Consider the following 18293-nt stretch of genomic DNA (forward strand, 5'->3'; position numbering starts at 1 on the left):
ATCGCATGCTCCTATAGATGCTGGACATTTGTCTCCTGAGTAAATGACAGAGAAAGCCAGACAGAGCTGTTGACCTCATTTCTCCACTCCCTCCATATGGGAAAAATAAATAAAGGGAAACCTACTTTAGTACTAGTAACTCTAACCTCCATAACAAGTATGTCACCAATGATGAAATAACAGACACAAACGGCCCTGGTTCACCCAGAAGTCATGTGCACAGCAGTACGGTGCTTTGACATCTGCACTGCTCTCCCAGTGTGCTGCTTCAACCATGACTTTTCCCTGCAGTGAAAATTTTACAGAGGGAAAAAAAAAAAGAAAAGAAAAAAGAAACTGCCGAAGATTTAGCTAGCACACAGCTCCTGTCCTGCTGCAGGCACCCTCACTCACCCTGCCAGAGCAGCCCTTCTCATACTTCTTAGCTAACCAACACACTTCTTCACCATCTCATATGCACAGGCTGTCAGGGGTACCCTCAAAGCCCTTCCTGGGTACAGGCTACAAATCAAAAGGAAACAAAGCACAGACTTCAGGGACAAAAATCCTCTTCCCCTTGGGCAACCACTGGGGAAAGGACCAACAATGAACAACCATTTGTTCTTTGAAGCAAACTGCATGAAGGAGACTTAACTGAGGTGAAGAACTGCTGAAGCAGTAATTTCAGTTAGCAGCAGGTCATTTCTTTAAACTTTTGGCTGGATCAAAGCCACCTGAACCCCGGTGACACAGCAGGGCTCATTACAACTGCATCAGTTTAAAACCTGTGACATATTCCTTGCCAGACCAACTATCTGTACACTGTTGTTTCTTCTCACAAGCAGCCTGGACCTTCTATTCAGGATGGAAATCTGAGTATGATCAGAGCCATCTCAGTATGTTCTTAACAATACTTCTACCATGTGTGTGCTCTCCAGGATTGTTTCCTAATTACCTAGAGGTCAAAATCTCAGTCCCCCAGAACCATAAACCCTCAGGCTTGACCGCCCAGGGCAGTTAACTGCATGCTTCACTGTCATCACATGGACACTGCCACAGCTCTGCTGGATAAGCCAGCACAACCCTCAGGGGTTTTTCAACTCAATATACACTGCAGGTGTGATCCACAAATACAGCACATCAAATGCAGAGAGCTCATTTTAATTTTTAATAAATTGCCAACACTTCTCTCTGAGATGTAATTATTTTTCTAAAATCAGGACATTTAGGAGAAAATGTAAGGTCCACAACATTGATGTGAATAGTCTGCCCTTAAAAAGAAAACATAACCAACTCTTACAAATGTGCTGCCAGAGACAAAAAAGAATTTATTGACGTAACATTTTTCACCTCCCAGCCTGGTCCCCCTGTTCAGTGTGCACAGTGTTTGGTAAGAATTACCTGAAATGAAGGCGTTGAGGTCGGGCTGCAGGGACTTGAACTGGTTAATGTAGTAGTCTCGCTGCTCCTCCGTTATCCTCCAAGGGTCATCTGAGTACTGGCTGCTGCTGTCCTGCTGCTCCCGCTCCACTGAAAGAGACTGAAGGGAGCGACACTGGCACCAGCCACAGGGAGGGCACCACAAGGGCACTGGGAACCTCAAGAAACCAGACTCACGCTTTTCTATGTAGCACAGATAAATTTTCAGAAGACAAGAAGCAGAAATGGCCACACTGATGACCATCCCACTGCTTACCTGTGAAAATTGAGGCTATTATTAGGTACCTTTACCCCTGCAATTAAAAGAAGCTTTACATGACCAATGGTCAAAGGAAATTTGGCTACTGCTGACCACTGAAAGTCCAAGTCATATTTTATTACCTCTAGATTCATTTTGGGGGTCCTTTTTTCTGCCATGCATTACAGCCCTGAACTGCTCACTGTACACCTCAAATTGGTGTACATCACCTTTACTGATGGAATCAGTAAAGGCCCTAAAGCTGCATTTATGCAGCTTGGTGCATGAAAATTTATCTTCGCTATGAAACTACATATTTAATCTAGAAATGGCACTGTAACAATGGAAACATTCCACTTCTGGACCCTCTGCTCAGCCCACTAACTCAGCACTCATTATGCTAAGTCAGGGACACACACAAGCCCCTACAGACCCCCTCAAACTTCTATCGCGTCCCAAGGTTTAAGCAAAAATTTACCTTTGAGTAAAGGAATATTCTGGAGAAGAAGGGTATTCAACCCCAATTATTTCTTTGCCCTGTCTTTGATTAACATTTTTAAGGGAGGCCTGTACCTTTTGCAGGTTGGATGGAGGCATCTACAAGAGGGCTGCCAGTACAGCTGGTGTTTTTGTTAAAATGGAATAAATGAGTATTCAATATTTAAGCCTGCATAATAACAGTCTTAAAAAGGGAGGGCAAGAATGAACAACAATCAGTTGTGAAACCCTTTCTCTGACATACCTGTCTATTTCCCAAGAATCAAATGCAAAACACCAGTTCTGAAATACATCAAAAGATCCCTGAAACAGGCAACATCATAAAGCTGTAAATTAATTTTCATTTCAAAGTGTTACACAAATGCACCCAATTTAATTTCAAGTTAGCACAAATTATGTGACACTACCTGTAGATCTCTTTTGGAGGCTCAGGTGACATTTATTGTGGGTGTGAGGTGCTAAGCACTCAGGAAAAGGTAGAGTCTCCGAGTCTTTCTCATTTAGGAAAATCTCTCGCTTAAGAGAGCTTTGCCCTTCCTTAGTATTATGCAAACTAATTGTTTGCATAATAAATGCACAGCAGGCATACTGGAACACAGGAAAGATCTGCTTCTACAACCAGCAGGGAAATATAAGACCCATTTTCACAAAAACAAACAAATGCCCAGAAATTAGTATGTTCTGTTTAAGGTGCAATTTAACCAACTGGGGTGAAAAACCAAAATATGCAGAATGCTAGCCATAAATACTGTGCATGTGTTACAGATAGCAATCTAAATCGAGAAGGAATCTCTGTGAAATCTCATGTACTTTCAATGAAAATGTTTTACTTCAACTTACCTATAGCAATTTAATTGATTTCATTGTTTATTGTAATTTCTCCATCCCATCAGCTTTTTTCCCTCATATACCAAAAAAAGTACACTTCAGTCTCCAGTCTAAAAGCACCATGGAGAACACTTTTCACTTTCAAAGTGAGAATTTTCTGCCTTTTTAAAAAAATTTCTCTATTGTTGTGTTACTACTGCTACTAAAGAAAAATATGCAATTCATTACCCGGTTAGGAGTTGAACAGGTGAGTGCAGATTTGGCTCCATAATTCCCTGAAGATGGTCCATCTTGCTGGTGAGTAGAGTGTCTGACTTCATAAGGAGCTACAATAGACATTTAAAATTAAATATATAAATATCAGGATAATAAAAAAATGCTGCTAAGCTAAAGGAAATAATTAAATACCACAAGATCAAGAATGTATAAATGTGAACATTGTATCTGAGCATCAAAGTCCATTTGGTCAAGCACCTACCAAGTGAACCCACTATCACAATATCAAAGTCCATTTTGTCTTATGCAACAAAATTCCAGCCACATAGTTGTTTTTCCCATTGTACCATTCTTCTTCAGACATTACTGAGATCCTGCCACTTATATACTGCTAGACCACAGAAATCACTGTTCTTCATGTTTAAATATACATTTATACAGCCTGTCCATGCATTTATACATTTTATATACTTATAGCCACATTTAGCACAAGAACTATATTAAGTAAAAAGAAATAATTCATTTGGTCTATAAAAAAATGCTTTAACAATGCTATCAAATAGCAAACCATTACTTCTCCATACACTCTTCCTCTCCCCCTAATTTCTGTTGAAAATCAAAATACACGACTCACCACTTTGTGCTATTTGGAGAAAAGTTAGTAAAGAACAGTAACAATTTCTTCTTCTTTTGCTAAAATAAGTCACTTAGGCTTCACTGCAGCAAATATAGTAAGCAGTGACACAACATCATATTTAGAAACAATGTTTAAAAATAGGGTAAGCATGCAAACAAAAAGGCAAGTCACTTGCAAACTCTTACACAACTGAGAACTGCTGCCAGCCTATTTAAAATTTACCATTACAAAGTCTGCATCAGATAGTCAGAACCTTAAAGACTCACGAGGAAAAAGGAGTCCAAGAAATCTTAAAACTTTTGATCTCAGGAAGACCTTTAAAATTATGCCCCTAACCCCCTTGTTTTCCTAAGGGGTCTTATCCTGTAGTGTTATCTATTTTTATTCCTGTACAAGTCACTGCTAAATTCTGATTAAAAAAAAAAAAGAAAGGAAGGAAGGTAAAAGGTGGGAAACATTTAAATGTCCTCAGAGGGAGATTTAAGGATGAAGCCTCATGTCTACATGCCTGCTAGACGAAAAACTTTCAGAACTATAAAATGTACACAGTCATGGTTGCAGAGCAAAGGGCTGTCCCTGAAGACACCCAGTCCAGTTTCAGGGTCAGATCTGCAGAACAGCCCAGCCCAGCCCGCCCAGGGCAGGGGCACAAGCACCTCCTCCACATGCACTACACACAGCTGCCCTTTGGAGTGCTCTTAAAAAAACTGGAAGAGTTTGAATCTTAAAGGCCAGGAAGAACTAGCAGGTCTTGCATTAGGTTCTGGCATTTGGTACAGCATGGGTCACAAAATGTTAACTGCTCACTGCCATTGAGAATACATTTGGATGAAGTATTCTCAGTGGGATTAAAATAGGAGTGATTCCTTTTCTGGAAAATAGGAAAACTTGCTTTCTGAAAAATAGTCATTGTTCTGCACCTCTAAGATGTTATTACCTTAGAATTCAAGCAGTTAAATAATTAATTTTGGAAGATGTTGACAGCTGGACTGGATGCTGCTGTCCCTGGTCACTTTGTGTAGCTGCTGAGTCCATGAGAAATTTCACAGAAGTTACATTTGCAACCAAATATAAGAAGGAAAAAAAAAACCAACACCCAAAATACTCCCTCATAGCACTGACAGATCTGGGACAGAGTGTCAGAAAAGAGCAGAGCACCCAACAGGTACACAGTCAGCCAGTCCAGATGGACACCCCCTGCCCAGCTCTCCACAGCACAGCCTCTCTGCCCCTATTCTTCACTGGGGCAGAACATGCATTGTACTAGAAAGCAACTGCTCTAGAATTAATCCCACCTCTGAACAAGCTGCAGTTTACCTACACAGCAGGGGAATGCCTGTGACTCAGCACTGGTACAATTTTTCAGGTGGAGGCCACTTTATAGTGTCAAACACATTCTTATCACAGCTGTACTGAGTTTCAACATGTTGAATAGCTCTTTTGTCACTCATTTGTAAATAAGGACAAAAGGTGAAGGACTAGCATGCTTCAGTCTACACTCACTGCAAACACACTAATGTAAAGCAGGAGAGATGATGGTATACACCAATGCCTCTTATTGCCATTAACTTGGTCACCACACGTTGCAATTACAAGAGCACAGGTGCTTTACTATAAGAGGAACCTGTAAAGCCATAGTTAAACTGGCTTCTGTCCCATTGGCCTCTTATCAAAATCTGAATGTTTTCCCACCTACTCTAATGGCACTAAAATGAGAGACAGAATAATCCATGCAGTGCCTAGTTTTTGTCTGAATTGCTGAAGTTACACTGTGGGACTGCTTCTACACTCTCATCCTATTATTATTTCTGTTACAAAACCAGAGATTATATTATCCATTCCTGCAAAGGACAGTTCACTTCCAACCTGAAAATTAATAAGCATCTACTGAAATCAGGAGCAGGCTTTTCTTGCCCTCTAATGAAACCAAAACCACCACTCTGACAATCCTTGCAGGCTCTCTGCCACTTGGGTATATTGCAGAGCTTTGTCAGAGATTAGGTATTAGCATTTGTGAGCAGTCAGACATAAATCTAATTTAATAGAAAGTGAATAGGAAGACAGGATTGAACAGTCAAAATATATTGATCAAATAATTTTTCAAAACATGAGTCTAATTGAATTTTAAATCATTAGGCTGATTGTCACTAGCATTTAGAATTTGGATACTTCTGACAAGGGAAAAAAAAAAGAAAAAAGTATTAGAATACAATGTGCATTGCCTTTTTTATCCTACCTCCATGCTGCTGTTCCAGCCCACTTCTTGCTTTACCATATCCATAACTTAGGGGTATTCTCTGGTAGGTAGATGGAGAAGCAGGAGGTGAGCAAATTGGAGATATTGGAGGAGACTTGGGTTCCTATTTAAAAAACACACAAACACAAAGCACAATCCTGAGACAAAAATTGTAAGAAACAAGCAAGTAATGCTGCAAAGTGGTCCAAGGGTATACAATATGATGGACAAACAAGAAAAAAACCACTGCAGCATCCTCAGGCCCTTTATTTCCAAGAAAAGGCTTAAAACGGACAAGACAGGATTTGGTACTGAGCCTTCGAGGGATAAAGCATGGCAGTGCTACAACAAAGCTTTACAATGGTCAGCTCAATGTATTTTACTTCCAAAGATGCCTGAAGTAGTATATATAGAAGGCTCACTGTGAGTGGACAGCTTTGAATTTACATAGTGTGAGCATGTTCTTTGTGGGAGATCATTCTTTGTATTAAAAAAAATTTACAAAAAATTAAAATACATCTCTGGATCGGTATTTTAAACACTGTGGATTTGTAAGTATCACTGGGTAACTATCCTAAAGCTTCCTATTTCCTTTGATTTACTGAGATTGCTTGAAAAAAGGATGTAAGCCTGAACGGTTTTACTGAATAGAGAGGAAAATACAACACAGATAATCCAGATGGAGCCAGGGGTTTGAGGGCAGTGTTCTGCTTGGGTGTGAGTACACAGAGGAGAGGCATAGATGCTCTTCTTCCTGATCCTGTTATTCCACCTGTGTATCTTGTCATCAGCTCACTCCTGCTGGCTGACCTCGGGCTGGGAACGCTGTTACTGACGCCAGCGCAGCCCGTGATAAACGTGGGCACATGTTTTGGGAAGATAAAAGTGCTTCCACCAGGCACTTACAACACGACCTGATACAGTACCACAGGAGAAGGTGTCAAGCCTGGGGAAAATTATGCAAATCAGTTTTTATGAAAATTATGCAGCACTGTGAAGCTTCTTGTATCTGAACAACTGCTCTCTACTCTCCTAAATACGGGTAACAGGAATGTCCCTTGGATGCTTCATTAAATTGGCATGTTTCACTGAGGAAAAAAGAAAAGCAGATGTCTTCTAGACTATTCCTTGAGGAGATAAAAATGAAAGAAAACTTGAGAGCCTTACCCACCCAAAAATAGTGGCTCATGATTGAATACCTTCTCTCCAATTGAGTATTTCTAGAGTGACTGAGGACCATTACTCCACTACTATACTGGCCATGGGAAATCACTCACTTTCCTGCTCTCTTTTACAGACAGATTTCTATTTGCTGCTTTTTCCACTTCCTCTCTGAGAAACAGTGCTAGATTAAGTACGAGGAAAACACTGAAAGAACTTAGACAGAATATTACAGGGCTGACAGCTTTATACAAGCTCATATAGAGAATTTTCTTCAGGGAAGCAACTGGGATGCATCAAAACCAGAACACAGGCATGATGGGGATTATTTGCACATCAGGAGTTCATCTCCTGTCTAGTGTTGGAAAATTGAGTAAGCCCCTGTGAGTGTAATCATTTACAGGACTGGACCTAAAAGGAGGATGCATAATGACATTGGCCTGAAGGAGACAAGGCTGTTACCTGTTTTTCCCCTTCATCTGCTCTTTTGTAGGAATTTTTTTCCAAAGTTGCATGTGGAACCTGAAATTTAACTCCATGGAATTCTGCTGGAGTCCCATAACGTACTTCAGTGTCATTTTTCAGCGCCATAAATCGTGGTAGAGGCAATTCTGTATTAAGAGAGAGAAAAATTCAATTGAGACTACAGAACATAAGAAGCACTTTAAGCAGTATCATCTTGTAAAACTAATGAAAAGTTGATCTATAAAAGACCGCTAGTTATATTTTGTAACATTTTTAAGTATGGGACTCCTTTGATTATTTTGTGTCTTAATAAAAATGTGAATGTTACACAAAGTTATATTCACTAGCTTAATATATAATCTCTCCATGCAAAGAGAAAGAAATAAGCCTTGTGCATGTTATTAAAGCAAGCAGCAAACTCATTTCCTGCCTTCAAAATCTTATCTGTAATGAAAAGAATAGTTTCCCACAGAAACTGTGGGATGGATAAATTAATCAGTCAGGATCACAGTATCCTCAACGCTGCCATCATAACAGGAACAGATCAAAAATGGCAGGGTTCAGAGATCACACCAAGGCCTAGAGAGACAGCTGTGTCAAGAAGTCCCATGTTGCATCTGCTGTGCTGAGTAGGAGACTGACACTTTGTCACTCTTTAAGACAATTCCCAATTATTTTGCAGAAACACCATTTATTTTTGTACACAGTCACCCTAAAAGATCAATATAATTAAAATTAACAGAATGCTCAACACCAAGCAAAGCCATTTGTCCATCACCTCTGTAATCTTTTACACCTACAGTTACAACCATGAGAAAAATAAATCAATTGAAATTTGATACATATTACTCACTTCTAAAGGCGCTCCTATATATTTTCTAGAGAAAATGTAATTAGCACTGGAATAAGTTTTATTGAAATTTTACTGAAACAGTAAGTAAGCAGAATATCAATATAAGGACTGCAAGTACCTGTTTCCACTCAAATTTGTGGATTATTTGCATATGCTGGACTGGTAAAACATACAGAGTAAATCTCAGTGCAGGTTTGCTGGGAGTTTTTTGTTGTTTGGGGGTTTTTTGTTCGGTTGGGGTTTTTTTTTTTTTTTTTGTTTTTTTTTTTTTTTTTTTCTTTTTAATTAACATCTTTTTAAAGGACAGCAATGCAAGAGAGAGTGCACAAGCTGTTTGTAAGGAAAACTGACAGGCAAATCCAGGTCACTCCTCTTCACCCTTGGTTCAAACTCCTGTTCCAGCAAGGCACTGAACACAACTGTGCCAGCTGCATCTGACCCCCTGCACTTGGCCAGGAGCTCTGCACCACAGGAGCGCAGCTCACACAGGTCATCATGTGCTTGCCATTCTGGCCTTCCCTCTCTGGGGCAGACCTGGGAACCCCCTCCCTGTGCCCTGCAATGCACACAAATTTGACATTTCAGTGCCCTTATCAGGGAGAGCAGAGCAGAAGCTGTGCTGGGAGCAGTGACCTGACTGCAGAGTTGTGGGGAGGTGCTGCCTTTCCAGCCCTCTCTCTGATCTTGCAGCTGGTTGCATTGCTCCTCCTGTGGGATGGTGCAAGCACAGCCTCAGGGCATGGCTTGAAGGCCCACCCAGGATATGGGAGCTAAGGGCTCCAACCTGCTCCAGCCCAAGCAAAAAGCCCTGTGTTTTGAAGCCCAAGCCCTGTGTTTTGAAGCCCAAGCCCTGCTGAGGCAGAGGGTGCATCACTGAAGCAAGAACACTGAGCTCCTTCCAAGTTGCTATCAAGGTTTCACAGCTGAAAGGGACCTGCTCTCTCTTTTTATTGCTTGAGTTAGATAAGATTCTTTCAAGAAGCTTTCTTCTCCACTAAAAATGGTACATTTAATATTACTGTCAATTCATTGGGAAGAATAAAGCTGTTTTAAAATACATCTAATATACATTTTCAGACCTATTCACAGTAAGCACTATGATTTTATCTTCACTACCCATTTATTTTGGCAGGATTATTTGTGAAAGCAGATGAGTGTTACAATCTGCCCTGCACAGAGGGACTGCCTGACCTGCCCATGTGCCCCACAATGTGCCTCCACCCAAAGCAGCTACCAGTTCTCACTCTGGACAGCTGTCAAGACTAGAGGCTGAAGGTGAGAGAGAAATGCATCTCCCACACTGATCATCTGTCATTCCGGCTGCTCCTTTGCAATGCCTTTTCCAGACAGAGATATCTCAGATCTCCCATATCTGTAATTCCCAGCAATTTTCCACCACTTATGTGGAGCATGTAATATTACCTTCCACTCTTTCTCTGCTCCTTAAAATTGTTCAGAGAAACATAAGAAGAAAGAGTTTACCACCATGGAGAGCTGACAAGCATTAAAGAAAGGGAGAAACAAGTGCATAGCACTGCAAGCAAAATTTGCTACTTACCATTCTTAATGCTCTCAATCCGTACTGGGAACCCTGACTGTGCTGCTGCAATTAACTTCAAAGCAATATAAAATTGAGCAGGACCAAAATAACCCACACGCTTGGCTCCACAAACTTCTGTAATCTGAGAGAGAAGACACACATTGTCAGTTAAATGAATTTCACTCTTCCAGATGTCAACATCTCCACATAAACAAAGAAAAAACTTTAAAAACACAAAATGCTTGTTGTATTTGAAGTTTTCTACTACATGCATTTGTTTCAACTCAGAACATTAGTACACCAGAGACAGCTTGGTAGTTGTTACACTTTTCAGAAGCACTGCTGGTTAGCACTGCTATGCTAAAACAAGTTATGGGCTTTCATACTACGTAAGATTTTAACAGCAGGGGAAATTACAAGTTCTTAAGTACCCTGTCCAGTGAAACATTTCCACCACGAAAATTATACTTACTATTAGCCCTAACAACAAAAAAATTCAGATAATCACCATAACTGGAACACAAACACAACAAAAGATCCCAGCACACCACTTCAGCAAATGATATTTTGTGAGAAAAATTAACATGTTCTTAGCACTGACGTTTAAATTCTATGTATATTTCATTACTTGCTTCACTCTGCCACACTTATGAAGTAAAGAGCATCATGTTCACACACTCAGACAATGCCTAAACAAACAGCAGGTATCAGCAGGTTTTGAGCATAGGTGCCAATTCTCCCATGCCTGGAGCTCCCAGATGTTCACAAGCCAACCTCAGACAAGCACTGGGGTTAGAACAAAACTCCATCTGCCCCAGACATAATAGGAAATCTCAAATTGTATTCCTGAAAATACACCTAGATTAGCAATGCCTACTGGCTGGCAAGGTGCAGCCTCTGTGACAGTCCTCCATGGGGAAGTGTTGCTTCTGGAAAGCCATGTCTGTGGATTGGCTCCCAAGCTACAACAGCATGACAGAAACTATTAAGTTGCATATAAGCAAACAGTACAAATGAACAGTCTATTTTTTCTGATTTATTTTTACATGTATATATACACATACATGCATAGTGGAAAAATGACAGGTCAAAAAATTAATGAAAAAAATCAAATGTTTTGGAATGGTATATCTTACTAATCAAAGACAACTGTTTTCAAACAAACCCTTTCTTCTCTGGATGTGGCCTCTGCTTTGACTGAATGAGCTCTGGCTACCTTCTCTTCCTACAAGTTTCAGACTTGGTCACAAGACACATCAGATAGTTTTTTTCCTCCTACTGCTTGTTGAAAAAGGGAGAATGACAAATGCTTCTGGTTAATTTAAACTGTCCTTATACATAGACTTATTCTCTTTCATCTACTTTCTTCTCTGTTACTGTGTCCTTTTTTATTCTGGCCTTCCCTCTATCACTGGCCTTGCTTCTTTTATTTTTCAGTGGGAAAGCAAGGCACTTGGGATGTGCCTGAGATGGATGGCTGGGCACACCCTTGGTACTCTTTCTGAACTCCAAAGCAGGGTTCTTCCCTTGGTCCTGGATGCTCCCAATTCACTCAGTCCCACTGCCCACGGCACCCACTCCTGCATGGTCCTTCCCCAGCCAGCAGGCCTGGCTCTGCCTGGTGCAGTGGTGTGGAGCACAGATAGACTGGACTGGACCATGGAGAAGAAATGTGCACAGCAGCTGCACTTCAGACTGCTCCTCATGGGCAAAACCTCCAGGCACACCAGGCTCTGGCAGCTCTGGGGACAATGCTGTGGTGGCAGGTATGTGAAAAGCCATCAGCTTATCCAACAGCCTGGGGAGAAGCAGATGGAGAAGGGGCACGACCAAGCTGAAATTCAGTCTGGGTTCACAGCTCTGGTCTCTTATGGGAAATGTTTGTTTAAAAAATGCCAGTGCTGAACAGGGCAGTTGGCAAAAGCTGGGCACCCACTGGGAGCCAGGCCCTCCCATGGAGGCTGTGGGTGCTCAGCTCAGCATGACCCACGGGCAATGCCTGGCACGGCTCCTGCTGGGGGACAGAAATGGCACACAAAGTCCCTGGCTGTGCCTATAGGGTATACCCTGTAGGGACTTTTCTCCTCTTGGGCTCTTTTCCTGCCATGGCTACACTTCCTGCCCTGCCTATGTTTGCTGACATGGAACAACAGTGTCACCGTGATGTGTTTCCTCTGGCTGGCTGCTGGAAAAAGGCAATACTGAGCAGCAGGGACTTTCACAGAGATGCTACTACTTTCCTGAGCTCATTTTCCATATATTTTTTATACTTTGAAAAATTAAGGTTGCTGAATGCTGCAAATGCTCTACTTGCTCCTCCTATGGAAACATGAATATTTTATTCTGAACAAGCAGACTAAAAATTTTTATCAAGGACATCTCACCCCTCAAATATACAGTGATGTTTCTCATGTACACACTTATAGCCAACCAACCAGAAACTGCCTCTCTGTAATTCTGCTTTTCGATAACAACAGAAATAAATTTCATAGACACAAGCTTCTGTTATTTGTGCAACCACTTGTGAATTTTTGTTAATGGTCCAGAGCAGAAGATGGAAGCTGACAGAGTAGTCAAATTTATTACACAATCAATTGTGGGTATTTATACAGACTAATTGCAGGTACAGGCATTTACTCACATCAGGTTCCTTGTCCAGTTAAAGGAGAGAGTCTTGGCTTCCTTCCAGCCAGCATTTCACACTATCTGTATCAGAACCCTGCTTAGAGGTGCAAACAGAGCAGCCCCTCTCTCCAGCAACCACAGAAGCTGGCAGCAGATTAGCCTTTATCCAAAAGTAAATCCTCAGAACATGCTGCCTGCTCAAATTTCCACAGCATCTTAAATTGAACACTGCATTATTTTTTTGTTTCCTGGAGTTACCTTTCACAGGGTCAGTGCACATAGCTTTTGATGGGCAGATTACACTCATATGCAACCCTGAAATTAAGCTAGTTTGTGTGATATACTATTAGGAGTCTCCCAAGGTCCATCCAAGTTAAAGGCACTGCATATGAATGTGATATGGTAATTTTTCATTTAAATCCTTGAATCTGTTGTCAGTTTGGCCTGCATGCTTTTTAGCAAGCCAGCAAGAAGAGAACTGGTATTTTCTGCTTGTGCACTGCTAAACAGACACATGTATAAACCAAAACAACTTACATGCCTTGATACTTCGAAGGATTTTAATGCAAAACCACTGACTGTCCATTTATATTAAAATTTTTCCTTTAATTCTCCAGCAGAAAACTGTAATCCTCCAATGTTAGCAAAATATTGAATAGAAGTGTAATGAAGAATGTATTGGAAATAATTTTTCATGGTGGTGGGTTACAAATGTTACTTGCCAAATCTAACAAACAGAGTTAGTCCAAAATGACACAGAATCACAAAATGGCTGGGGTTGGAAGTGACCTCTGGAGATCTGTGAGTCCAATCTCCTTGCTCAGAAGATCAGGATCACCTAGAGCTAATTGTACAGGATTGTTCACAGGAAGGTTCCAAAAATGCCCAGAGAAGGAGAATGTGCCATTCTCACAGTAAAGAAATTTTCCTCATATTCAGAATGAATTTCCTGTGTTTTACTTTGTGCCTGTTGCCCCTTGTCCTGTTGCTAGGCACCACCAAGAAGCCCAACTCCATCCTCTTGACACCTCCCTTCAGATACTTACAGAACATTGATAAAATCCCCTCTCCATCTTCCTCAGGCTAAACAGGTCCTGGCCCCTCAGTCCCCTCCCAAGAGATGCTCCAGTCCCCTGTCGTCTTTGGAGCAGTGATGCTTGAACTTTAACCACTTGGATCCATCCATACCGTCTGGACCCCTAACCCATGGGATTCCTCCAAGCAGATCCTTGAAGAGGCCAATCTTAGCTCTCCTGAAATCCAGGACTGGGACCCTACTTTTTGCCCTGTATCCTCCACACAGGTTCTTGAACTCCACCATGTTATGGTCACTGCAGCCAAGGCTGCCCCAACCTTCACGTCCCAAACTAATCCTTCTTTCTTCATTAGCACAAGGTGTAGCACCACACCTCTCCATGCTGGTTCCTCCACTACCTGTATCAAAAACTGATCACCAGTGCTCTGCAGGACTCTCCTGGACTGTGTGCCCAGCTGCGTTGTCTTTCCAGAAGATACCAGAGTGGTTGAAGAAGGTGGTGAAGGCTTGTGATCATGAGGGTACTTCCAGCTGTCTGTAGAAGGCTTCATCGACTCCTTCCCCTGATCAGGTGGCCTGCAGCAATATTCCAGTCATGGCAAATTGCCCTGTTCAATGGTTTGTGAGGCAAGAACACTGCTGAGTAAACAATGGGTATTCAGCAGGTAGCCTTAGCACACTTGGTCTGTAAAGGAATCACACCACATTCTCTACCAAGCACCATAAGAAGGGGAGAAAGAGCAAGATCTATAAGCCTGCACACCTTCTGCCAGGTAAGAAGTTTTTCTAGGGTTGCAAAAATAAATACTTTTTAGTAGTATTAAAAAAACAAATCTCCAATTCATAAACATTAAAATTTGAAATGAGCTATGAGCTCTTCAGAAGAGTTGCTGTTTGAAACCATTGTGCTCCATTCAAACTTCTAATAGAAAAGCTCTACATCTTCAGGTACTGGAACACAGAGCAGATTTTTGTATTTTTTATCCACTCACTGCTCTGCTCTATTAGCTGACAGCAAGTGTTATTTTTATAATTGCTCCTTGAAGACATCCCACACGAAGCAGCTTTTCCCAGCCCAATCTGACATTTTTCCAGCTCTCCCCAGTTCTCTCCAAACAAGTTTCCACTGCAGTCTCCAAGAGCACTGACCTCACAAACACACTGGGCAGGTCTAATTTAGATTGCAAGAACTAAACTTCAGAAACTGAATATGAGCCAAGAGCTGAAGTTTGTTTTTAATATGTAGAAAAAGCAGTATAATCAGAAATTATTATACCCTAATCCTATGGACAGGCTGAAATGGCCATCCTGGAGCCTCAAGGCAAAGGTAGACCTGGGCCTTCTGCTTTTTCATTTAGCTGCTGTGGCACCCTCTGTATCAGGCTGGCACACAATTTTTGTCTGTTCTCTGTCAGCCTGCTGATACCTGCCACATAGATGGTAACTACTTGTCATTTGTGGGCACATCCAGCTCAAAGGCTCTCACAACTCTGCGTGGGCTGCGGGATCCTGAGAGAGCACGTGTGAGCAGAACAAGTCACCTCACTGGGAGAGAAAAAGGTGACCATCGCTGGCTCCAATGTAAAAGGAAATTTTCTTGCTACAATTTCCATCTCAGCACAACCCCACATCTCTTTTACTTGTCCTTGCTCAATCTATAATGAGGCAGAAATATCTTCCAGTTTATCAACTGCCTCTGAATTTTAGGGAAGGTGTTGAAAAGCTTTTGCCATTACTCAATGCACACCTCATCCAGTGCTCTCCCGAGGACAACCAACTGTGATGCCACAGCTCAGACCTGAACTACAGAGTGACCTCAGGCTCCCTTCTGGGTCAGGCAGCTGCTTATAATAGTTTCAAAGACAAATATTTGCAGCAGTGGCTTATCAACAGCTTATCTCAAAATTGTGTCATGCATCTGACCCACTTTACCCTTTCTCTTTTTTTCTTTCTTTAATTTGTGTTTACGGACTCTTTGATCTGCTTATTACAGACAAGTTTTGCTACATTCTTAAACAGGTATTTCTCTCTCAATGGATCATTGTTCAGACATTTGTAATACTACTTGGAGCTCAGGGCTACATATCTGTTTCTTCAATATTTAAAGCAAAGTAAGAAACAACACATCAAGGATTACTGACTGGAAAGGCATTAGGAATATGCTGGGGCATTACATTCCCAGATGTACATAGGAAGAGGCTCTGCCATGGCTGGGTTCTTTACCTCTGCTCCACAATATCAGTGGTATTTCTGTAACTATTTATTTTATTCTGTCATTTTGTCTTTTAAAAACAGATGTTTTATCTGAGACTTTTTTAAACATCACCTGAAATGCTTACTAAAAATCAAGCTATTTTAAACAAGCAGGGTTCCAATGTTTAAAACAGAATTTAAAACAGCTTAGTTTATGGCACAGAAGACAACACATACATAGTATATTTTTAAAGAGCTAACTATAATATATTCTCATGGTTTAAGCTCTGCATGATCATCACTTTACATTTAAGAACACCATAATTTTAAATTGCAAGGCAAGCAACAGATAAACTGCAAAAGCTTCACAACTTCACATAAAAAACACCATGCTAAAAGCAGCAGAGAGCAACCCCCTGAGTTAAGCAAAAACCTGCTGACAGCACCACTGGGGTTTCTCTAAACTCCCTCCTCCTGGCATGGCCCAAAACCATCCACATGCACCATCTGCCTGCACTAGTGCTCCACCACACCTTTGCGGATCTGGGGGGAAAGCACTTCACTTTGGGAACAGGGAAACGCTTTTCCATCAGCTCCAAGCTGAACATTTTACACCAACACCGAGAACCACAAGGGTCACGATTCAGCGCCCACCGTCCGCAACAACACTGGCAGAACTGCATGAAACAAACACAAAACCAGGTTCAAACAACTCCAAGTCTGACAATGAAGCTTAACAGCAGAACCATTTTATGTACTGAAAAATGCTGATTCCTTAGCAGAGGTTAAAAATAACCCCAATCTGTAACACAACTGGTTTCAATCTTTAAAGAGCCTGTGGGCAGGAGCGGGACAGGAGCAGGGCAGTGACACTTGGTCAGTGCAAGGCTCTGTCCAGTCCTCTCTCTTGTGTAACAGTGAGCTCTGGATGCCTAAAGAAACCCAAGCATGTGAATCATGCAGTACTTCTCTTCAAGTGGGAAGACTGGTAATGCCAGCATACCACAAGTCACAAAATATTGATCTGAATTATACAGCTATGAGGACATGTGAGTCAGCACTGATAAGCAAAAGATTTCAATTATTAAGGAATGTTGACAAGAAAAAGTCTGCCAGAGAATAAAGGCTGCTGATGCAGGCTAATACTTACAACCTCTGAAATATACCTGAAATGCTGTCTCCCATGCTCAACCTTTGTTCTTTAATACACAAAGGCTACTCAACCATTTACCTGCCTGTAATGTGGAAAAGCTGGACACTTTCATCTCATGTCAGTCTCACAGGGGAGTTTAAGAAGCCCCATTCCTGAGAAATATCTGACAATCAGCACACTAAGTAAATTATTTTTGTGATAACAGTGCCTACAGCCTCAGGTCAGAGGTTGTTACACACATTTGCTGATACTTCATTCTGTCTTTGATAGGAAAACCTAGCACCACCTTCACCAAACACATACCTTTAGGAGTATGTGAAAAGCCTACAGAGGTGAAAGAGATGAAGCAAATTATTTTCAAAACCTCCTTGCCTTTTTTTTCTCGCTATTTGGAAAATGAATACTACAAGAACTGCATTCATGCATCTAAAGTTGTTCTGTGTTTCATATTCACTGTCTGTATCAAATTTATATTAACAAGCTCGATAAATACAGCATATGTCAATAAACGTGTAGGAGTATAAGTAAAATCTTAGTAATGCTTTGAACACAAAAATAAAGTCTGGGAACAGGTTACTCCAGCTTTAAGAACTTGGCACAAAGACGCCTCCAATCAGTAGAGATTTTTTATTTAAATCTATTTATTCACTGAACTGCTTCACATTCTTTGTAGATAATCAGTTTGCATCTAGATACGGCAACACAGATACTCAGCAGGTCACTCTCTGAAATGCTGCATGCACAGTCTCGCCAAAAATCACTGTTAAAATCTGAAAACCCACAGAAATTTGCAAAGTAAACAGAATTGAGTTATAGACTCTATCTGCTTTTTAAATCTCAACTGTGGAAGCAAGGGAGTAAGAGCAAGTAAAATGGCAAGCACGGAGCTGTCACACTGCGCCATCCAAACAAGTAAATTGCAGAAAATTTCCACAAGGGTTATCCAAATTTCTTCTGATGCAAGTCCCTGCCAAGAGCATTTAATTCTCCTGGACATGAGTTTCATAAAGTTCATCCTACAGATGGTTAACACTATATATTTTATACATTGCAAATATGGTAAAGGCACTAGTCATCCCAAGATTTCTGTTCATTTTCCTGCTCACCTCCTCTCTTTCAAGAGCATATCTAGGGACATAACACAGAGAAGGTCCAGGATAGAACCCAGACTCTCCAATTCTTGTCCACTCAGTAG

At 41.2% G+C, this 18293-nt stretch overlaps 1 protein-coding gene across 1 annotated transcript in view; it reads right to left on the reverse strand.

Moving 5' to 3' along the window:
* REPS2 (RALBP1 associated Eps domain containing 2) overlaps positions 1–18293 on the reverse strand; it is a 95467-nt gene that overhangs the window by 51348 nt on the left and 25826 nt on the right. The window contains 5 exon segments of the mRNA XM_030943335.1: positions 1381–1519; positions 3212–3309; positions 6073–6196; positions 7696–7844; positions 10110–10233. Coding sequence (XP_030799195.1) covers positions 1381–1519; positions 3212–3309; positions 6073–6196; positions 7696–7844; positions 10110–10233 — 634 coding nt within the window.

This window comes from Camarhynchus parvulus, chromosome 1 (assembly GCF_901933205.1).
Source record: "Camarhynchus parvulus chromosome 1, STF_HiC, whole genome shotgun sequence".
In the NCBI taxonomy this organism is placed as follows: Eukaryota; Metazoa; Chordata; class Aves; order Passeriformes; family Thraupidae; genus Camarhynchus; species Camarhynchus parvulus.